Source organism: Aricia agestis, chromosome 1 (assembly GCF_905147365.1).
Source record: "Aricia agestis chromosome 1, ilAriAges1.1, whole genome shotgun sequence".
Classification (NCBI taxonomy): domain Eukaryota; kingdom Metazoa; phylum Arthropoda; class Insecta; order Lepidoptera; family Lycaenidae; genus Aricia; species Aricia agestis.
The window spans coordinates 11635622-11644528 of record NC_056406.1 but is presented as its reverse complement, the minus strand read 5'-3'; the positions used below and the strand labels follow the sequence as shown (position 1 = coordinate 11644528).

Genomic DNA, 8907 nt, shown 5'->3' with positions numbered 1-8907 from the left:
AAATTTTTCATTAAAATTTAATTTGTCAAGTGAATACCTAGATTCTAGAATAATATAAAATTTAAATTCTTATAATAAGTACGCACTTCAGTCGGATAATATTAAATTTTATGTCGTGTCAAAATATAGATTACGATTAACGGAACGTTACAGTTTAAGTTAAAAAAATATAAATGTCAAAACATGAGTGAATAGTGATGACTGATGAGATACAGAAATAACAGAAATGAGAAATCTGATGAAAACTGATAATAAATGATAACAAAGTTGTACCTACCTTTTATCGCTCATGATTTCTATTTAAAATGTTAATGTCTGTAAACTTCAATAGAAGAAATGCGATACTTTGTTTATAATGCAAATTTTCAAATTCGCAAAGTAATCGTTTACTAATGTATTTAAGAAAAAGGTACCTATTGTTTTATCATAAAACTATTAATTTATCGTAAATTAATTTAATACTACATATTATTTGTGTTCTTTTTAGCACCACCTTGAAATATCTCATCGTTGCGCCGATAGCAGCCGTTTTATATTGCGAATGGTTCGTTTATATTATTCAGCCAGTTTTCTGGAACAACTTGGAATGCCGGGCAGCAGATACCTCTTGTACAAAAATATTATTTATCGCAGATCCTCAAATACAGGGGGATGAAGGTGCTCCATCACCTCTTAATCATTTATTCAACTGGGACTGTGATAGGTGGAGTTTGTTTTAAATAAATAATTATAAAACATTACAGTGCCTCATAAAAAAAAAGTTTAAAACAGGATTAACTAATCTATGTTGCTGGTTTTGTCCATTTTGTTGGAAAAGCCACTTGAAATGAAAGCTACATCTAAGATCAGTTAAATACTGTCATTATAGTAGGGGAGGTCGCGCTCATTTTAAAAAGTCATTTCATACCGAGCGAAAATCGTGACAATAATACTATTCTATTAATACATAAGAGTTTTGATCGTCAGCTACTCCAATATGGGTGGAATAAAAATTGAGAGTATCTCAAAGTTGTTGGGAATCGTATTGAATTGACATTATAAAGATCCCAATTCGCACCCAATAAAGGTCATATCTAGATTATACACGTTTAGGTTCGGTAGGTGCTATTTTTGTTTTAGTATATAACAACAGATGGCGCTTTTAAAGTAAAATGTATATAATTCTTCTTCACAAATATTGACTATCGAATTAATTACTTAAAATTGCTATGTGAGACAATTTTATGGTTAATTCAAACGAAAATCGCCGTCAGCTGAATATTTGCAGGTGGAAATGTCGTCTACGCGACGCCCTAGGATACATTGAGCGCGAAGTAGGGCTATAATGTTTATAGCTTATATCGCTGGCTGACGGGCTTTCCACCCGCATATTAATGACTGACGGTGGTCTTTATTATTAAAAAGGTATCAACATTCACCTGTATAAATTTTGTACAATATGAAATGACTTTATATTTTTATTTTTTTAACATAGTTCAGTAACGCAACTGACGTTGAATCCCCCGTCTGCGATTCGGCTGATGGTGCATTTTTGGTTGAGCATGACCTCAATAATCATCCATAAAAGTTTCATTCGGTATAAAATCACTTTACACAATTATTTTTTTTACAACTTTGAAATACTCTCAGTTAACATTCCACCACGGGTGCGGCGACTGACGCTGATTATATTGATTGATAAATATTAAGCTACCGCTGGACAAAAATTTGGTCGGTATAAAATAACTTAGCAAACGATAGCACTACCTCCCCTACTATTAGTATTTCTTTTATTTCTTAAGAGGTAGCTTTTAATTAAACATGGCATTATCTATTCGTCTAAAATTCATTGTAAATATTAATTTTCCTCTTCTTTCTAGAGTATCCTAAAACAGACTGGTATAATTTTATTTAATACTTTTCAGATATTTGAGATCAACATTTTCAGTAGTTCTGAAGCACTTTCAGCCTGATGTTCTGGTGTTTTTGGGAGATTTAATGGATGAAGGGTCAATATCATCTATGATACAGTTTCACAACTATGTAAAAAGGCTATCGAATATATTTGATGTTTATTATCCTATTGTGGTGAGATATTCTATTTTTTGTTATCAGCACATCATTTTATTTACAAATATAACATAATGTCAGTAAAAATATTTTTTTCAGCAAATATGGCTGCCTGGGGATAACGATATTGGAGGTGAAAATGAACCAATTAGAAAGGATAAAGTTATTGAATTCAATAAAGTATTTGAACAGCCCTCTGTTATTAGCTACAGGAATATTTCATTTTACAAAGTGAATGCAGTCACCTACAGTGTCCCTCAAATGCCTGACGTTGAGGACTTGAACCTGAGAATGGCATTATCACATTATCCCATACTGAACAAAGGTGGCTACGGCAAACAGGTTTGTTGCTTAATTTTTTTAATCTGTCATGTAAACTAAAGTGGCTAAAAACATACAAATTTTGCTGCTCCATACTAGGAAGTTTTGTGATTTGGTTGTGGTTTAAACCTTTAAATATTATTTTATTTCTAGCAAAAATGTTTGCAGTCATGATAGGAAGCTATAATAATATCTCCTTTTACAAAATTAGAATAAATCATATTTTGCAGGTACACAACGCTATACACCCTGATGTATACTTCTGTGCACATGAACACCAGTCCAAATATATGAGACTCAATAGAAACTTTGAGAGGAAGGAGACACATTTATTACAATATGTCGACTCTCCACTTGAAATTGGATTTGATAACGATTTTTTGTATGAAATATATGTTCCCACTTGTTCATATAGAATGGGCACTGATAAGATTGGATTTGGTGCTGCTATAGTAGGTAAGAAAAGAACATTTCAATTTTCAACTTTAGAGTTTTATCTTTTTTGTTTGATTTGCAGTCTTATGACTTTTTTGTTTGCAGAAAACAACAACCAGCAATTGAAGTACACAGTGTTTTGGTCACCAAAAAGATTCCCCTATTTATATTTATACATTTTTATCGTCCTAGTAATTATTATTTACAATGTTTTCTTCTGTATAATCAAAACCTGTACTAGATATAAAAGATTCGTCAAATCTGATGATGTTCTACCTCTTCTTCAACGAATTTGAAAGTAGAAGACCAAGCCCTCAGATTTATATTTTGTTGTCTCATGCAAAAGTAAATTTTGTATTGAGTTTTCTATTTTTACTCTACATGACAAAGTGATATTTAATTTTGAACATTCCATAATTTATTTTCATAACAGTGATATTTTTGTATTTCATTTATTGAAGTAATTTAATAAACTTTGTATTTTCTAAGATATAGTCATAAATCATAATGTTCCAATTTATGAAAACAAGACTTATTGAAAGACTTAAATTTTTAGGGCAGATTATTTTTGTCAATAATTATAACAGGCAAGCAATATTAGGTTAAAAATAATAATCATGGAAAAAAATGTTTAAATTCCATGTTCATGTTACATTATTGTTGATATGCAGCAAACAAAATATTTATATGAAAATTTACACATGTGTATTTTATTATGCAAATTATAGTACAATGTATTCAAATATAATTAATATGATGTGTCATATGACATCTTGTTCTATAAATTGTATTTATTAAGGTAAAAGTAATATTATAGTATTACTATTTATTAAATAAGTTTTAAAATACTATTTTGAACAAAATACCCACCTATTATAAGTCAAGTTTTGATATTACATAATATTATTATGTGTTAAAAGAGCTCATTGATTTAACAAAATAAGAACAGAATAAGATGTAGTAAGGGATATTGAAATAATAAAATAAGTAACATAATATTTTAAAGTTTAATTTTTTTTCTCCTTAAATAACTTATTACAACTATATTAAAAGTCATATAAACATTTAAAATTATAAAGGTTGATAAAGAAGACATGAGTAAAGTTTGAAACAACATATTGACTAATCCTGTAGTTAAGTTACTTATTAAAAAATATATCAATCCATTGTGGTTTATATCTTTAAGAATTTTAGGCACTTGAAAGATTGCACTTTTACTATTGCTACTAATTATTTCAATGCAATACATTATTGACAAAATACTTGTTAATAAAGTAGATAAATAGAAGCAGTAGCCAGCATTAGCTAAAGTTCTGGATGTTGGTCTAAAAAAATGAAATAAATATGAACCTCCAATAAGGAATATTGGGTACAACAAAATTTTTCTTAAGATTAAAAGTTTGGAAATCTCCTTCTTATTGATTTCCGTTTTTAAATGAACAGCAAATAGGTACAGGGATATGTATCCAAGACATGAAGAGATTCCTTCTCTATTGGCATCAATTATGTTAATTCTCTTTGTATCACTAAATACCCAATCTTGTAGTCCTATATAAAGCAAATATTCATGAATTATGATGACAAAAATACATAAGTATAAAGAATTTTGAAATACTAGTAATAATAAAGTAGAAAAAAACTTGCATAAAGCAAGTGTAAAGAAAAAATTCCAATGTACTCCATACTCAGATACATGTTCGTGGTAATCCAATTGTTTAATAGAAACATATCTAATGATACCAAGTATTAAAAGTATTGATACAAATTTAAAATTATGCTTGAATATTTCTAAATAGTTATCATACGAATTTTTATGCACAAGTCCACTCATAAGAACGAACAGTCCAACTCCAGTGTCCATCAAACTGTAACCAAATGTTTCTGTTTTAGCTAAATGTCGAGGAAAATCCTTGAAATCCACGGCTAAAATACATAATCCAGTTATAAGGTATGTAAGAGCTCTTAAGCATGTTATTGAATGTATTCTCGTACTCCTGTTGCTTCCATATAATTGCTTGATATTGGTATGATCATAATTTATCAAAATTTTTGTAAATAAAAACACGAAAGCCACTAAGTTCAGGACAATGACGTGTTGTACTAAAACGGTGTGTAGAACAATCATCGGGACCACAATCATAATATATTCATAGATGTATTGATTTAAACCGTTCTTATTATTACGAATAGCACACAGTAACGAACACTGTACCGTAAAAAATATGCACAGAAATGTGTGCATTGCAGTCGAGCCATTATTGTTTTGCATGAAAGATTCATGAAACTTTTTGTATTCTGTGGCATTCATCGTTACACTTTGTTTATGCTTATCTAAAAATTTGTAGTACACTTTTATCAATTTTCATTTATAAAACCCGACGAGATTGTGATTTTAGACGTCTTGTTTGTAAACAAAATGTTTTGATTTGAGTTTTGACAAGATGCATGCACTGTCAGCTGTCGCCACTTGTCGCTGTCATTTCTTTTTTTTATTATGGCACTTCGGCTATATAACCACGGCCAGTGTGTCGAGTATAATATTATGGCGAGAGGACAAAAATTCAAATTCAAAAAAATATTTTCATCATCGTTTTTCTAAATCATCAGGTCTAAAACTCAAGTCTAGTCAATGTCTAAGTATAAAGTCAAGGAGTCAAGTCGGTCGATTCAGTAAAGTGGTAGGTCCGCTTTACTGAAACTTTCGATGGACTTTTGGAGAGAACACATAATAGCACCTTTCTGGATATTGCATCACTTTCCTACACTTGTGCTGTGTGCATGATAAGGAATAATTATGTAATGGTTAATATCCTACCAATATTACCTACATATTAAAAACCCAGTTAACACAATTTTATAGGAAAATAATACAAAAACACAACATCACTCTTTCACTTTCCCGGTTGTTTCCCGGCAAAAAACTCCCACTCTCGTTTCAACGAATTACTTAATTTTTTAAAATAAAGCTAGGTCATGGAGTTGATATAATATTATTCCACCTGGAATGGGGCATGGCAGCTGCTGCCCCCTGGCCAACCACCCCCCTGCTATATGTATACCTTATATACTTGGATATAGGAAGTGAGAATAACATATAACATATTCCCGAAAGAATATTATATATATATATATTATGTTACGCTCTTCTTCTTCTTTTAAAAATGGCCGCCTCGGTGAGTTGCCAATGTCAGAGTGGCTTAAAGGACTTTGCTCTATGTAGCGAAGGTCTGGTGAAGTAACAAGACGTGTATATGTTACGCTCAAAGACCGAAAACGCTCAGTGAGTGAAAAAATAGCTCACAAGTCACAACGCGTCGTGTTCATAGTAAAACAGCCACGACGCGAAATTCGCGTTGTGATTTGTAGCTCTAATAATAATCGGCCAAGTGCAAGTCGGGCTCGTGCACGAAGGGTTCCGTACCGTTATAGACGAAAAATAAACCAAAAATTGTGTTTTTGTATGGGAAATGGTTTTTGTTCCCTTAAATTTTTATTTTATTTAAATGTTATTATTAATTATTAAAGTAGACATATAATTAAGGCCGTTATGAAAATGTCAAGTGCCTAGCTGTTGCCATTATTGATTACGAGCAAAAAAGGCCAAAAAAATTACGTTTGTTGTATGGGAGCCCCCCTTAAATATTAGTTTTATTTTGTATTTAGTATTTGGTTGTTATAGCGGCAACAGAAATACACAATCTGTGAAAACTTCAGAAGTCTAGCTATAGCGGTTATTGAGTTACAGCCTGGAGACAGACAGACAGACGGACAGACATCGAATAAGTCTCAGTCCCGTTTAGCCGTTTAGCCAAAACGCGAATTTCGCGTCGTGGCCCTGTTTCACTGTGACCGCAACGCGTTGTGACTTGTGAGCTGTTTTTCCGCTCATTGAGCGTAACATATTATACAATGTAATATATTATATTATATACTGTACTCGGCGAAACATGGCGGTAGCGGTCATTGACTCCCTGTCAAAAACTTGTCATTTTCTATATTAACCGCGTTTGACAATGAAGTGTCAGAAGTTGTCAATCGCGGCTTTGTATAGAAAATGACAAGTTTTTGTCCGCTACCGCCATGTTTCGCTGAGTACAATATACCTAGCATAGTAAATCATACGCCTGATAAGACTTAACCGCGCCAGTCGCGCCGCAAGCTTCGAGTGAGTTAGATGTGTCGATAATTTTCGTAATTTTAAGTTACGTCCGTAGCAAAATGCCAGTTTGCGTAGTGAGACTATGCAATTATAACACTACAAGAAACAAGAAAGGTACTGGCATCACATACCATCAGTAAATATTATATAAATCGTCATAAACACAGAAAAATAATATAAACCTGAAAATTCGGATCGGAGTACCGCTTGATGTTCAGTGTTGCCAATTACCATAAACTAAAAATTCCCATTTTTTTCTGAGATTGTGATTTTTATTTATTTATTTATTATATCTTATTTTTTTATATATACATAGTGGCTGAGTGGATGAGCGCATTAAAATCTCTAGCTAGGGTAGCTGGTTCGAATCCCGCCAACGGAACAAAAAGTTTTCAAAGTTCCTGAATCATGAATGTGTATTAATAAATATGAATTATGAGTATCATATTATAATAAAAATCTTAAATAGGTACAGTTTATATTTTATGTAAGTACACAATACAGTAAAAAATGAGAAAAGAAATTTAACATTTGCTTTTTTATGACTCATTCTTAACTTTCGTTAAACTTCCTACCATTGTTTTTGTATTGTTTTCTCATCAATATTGTACCCATTATATTTCGTTGACCTAAACAACGTTGTTATTTTATCGCATTCTTTTCGAATGGACTTTATTTCAATGGTAAAGTTTATTTGGTGATTGAAAAATCAGCACTTACTATACAATAATAATAAATTACAAGACCACAGCAACTAATTTTTCCCCATTGATTGGGCACCAGTCACGTATCTGGCAACCCGATTATCTACGCACACAACAATATTTGTGCATTGTTTTACACACACTACAATATTGAGTTGCCGGCACTTGCCGCATTCAGAAATCTGTTTTGTCTACATATACTAGCGCGGTATCTAGTCGAGCGCGCGCGCGAGACCAATCATTTATCTAAGATACCTAGTAAATATTTTCCACCCTTTTATTTTAAGCAAGACAGGCTGTGCCTAGTGTAGGACCCTATATAGGAAATGGTATGAAATAAATGAATTATGAATGATTATGAATGACAAACTAGCTATTTAACCAAGCTTTGCTCGGAATTCGATAAAAGACGAACAAAATGACATTTTTAAAAATGATTCCTAGATCGATTTTTCGCCCCCGAAAACCCCTATATATTAAACTAGCTGTTGCCCGCGACTTCGTCCGCGTGGACTTCAGTGTATAGCGCGCGATGTCAACAAAATTGGTGTCAAAAGCTTTTATAAAAAAACCCTGGTACCCCTTAAATCAATACAGCTGTGCAGTGTGCACACAATAAGTACTTCATTTTTGTATATTAAACTTTATATTTTATGCCAAATTTTAAAGCTTATTTAGCCCCCCAATTACACAACTTTACCCATAAACTATTTATCATTGATAGGTTTAGCCCCAATTTCACCAACGTCTGTTAGTGTTAACAGCTTGTTAAAATGTCCTGTCTTCTCTTTCATTCATATGAAAAACGAAACAGCTAACGTGATACTAATTCGAGCATTAACTTTAACAGTCATTGGTCAAATTTGGTCTTAAGGTTACGTCACTGCCTGCACAGATAAAGTACTGAGTTATTTAATACCGTAGAATAGATATAACAATCGAAAAAATCGAGACTTAAATGTAAGATTATACCACCTCTTATAGAAAGACTTTTGGGCAAGCGTCAGCGCGATGTAAAAGGCGCACGGCGCCATCTATTATGAATTTTTTGAACAAATTTACGACCCTTACAACCCTTTTTTCCAGTAAAAAAGTAGCCTATGTCCTTTCTCAGGCTTTAGACTATCTGTATACAAAATTTCATTACAATCGGTTCGGTAGTTTTGGCGTTTGGCGTGAAAGCGAGACTGACAGACATGACAGACAGACAGAGATACTTTCTCATTTATAATATTAGTA

The 8907-nt window shown here is 32.2% G+C and overlaps 2 protein-coding genes across 2 annotated transcripts; one reads left to right on the top strand and one right to left on the bottom strand.

The window, feature by feature from the left end:
- Nucleotides 1-216: 216 nt before the first annotated feature.
- Nucleotides 217-3472, top strand: LOC121729585. The gene is made up of 6 exons (XM_042118147.1): nucleotides 217-409; nucleotides 488-703; nucleotides 1905-2067; nucleotides 2149-2391; nucleotides 2601-2826; nucleotides 2911-3472. Exons 1-6 carry the CDS (start codon nucleotides 393-395, stop codon nucleotides 3099-3101), a joined length of 1056 nt encoding a protein of 351 aa, XP_041974081.1. The 5' UTR covers nucleotides 217-392; the 3' UTR covers nucleotides 3102-3472.
- Nucleotides 3473-3805: 333 nt separating this feature from the next.
- Nucleotides 3806-5121, bottom strand: LOC121731771 (GPI-anchored wall transfer protein 1-like). Its single transcript, XM_042121386.1, has 2 exons — nucleotides 5018-5121; nucleotides 3806-4670 (listed from the first exon to the last, which is right to left on the bottom strand). The coding sequence occupies exons 1-2, from the start codon at nucleotides 5107-5109 to the stop codon at nucleotides 3806-3808; spliced, it is 957 nt and encodes a 318-aa protein (XP_041977320.1). The 5' UTR covers nucleotides 5110-5121.
- Nucleotides 5122-8907: the final 3786 nt, after the last annotated feature.

Excerpts from the sequence above, each read along its gene's own strand:
- LOC121729585 (XM_042118147.1), top strand. Across the intron at positions 704-1,904 it reads TTCAACTGGGACTGTGATAG|ATATTTGAGATCAACATTTT; the intron begins GTGGAGTTTGTT and ends AATACTTTTCAG. Across the intron at positions 2,827-2,910 it reads ATTTGGTGCTGCTATAGTAG|AAAACAACAACCAGCAATTG; the intron begins GTAAGAAAAGAA and ends TTTTGTTTGCAG.
- LOC121731771 (XM_042121386.1), bottom strand. The coding sequence starts at position 5,109 with ATGCCACAGAATACAAAAAGTTTCATGAATCTTTCATGCAAAACAATA. Across the intron at positions 4,671-5,017 it reads TTCTGTGCATATTTTTTACG|TTTGATGGACACTGGAGTTG; the intron begins GTACAGTGTTCG and ends ATTTGGTTACAG.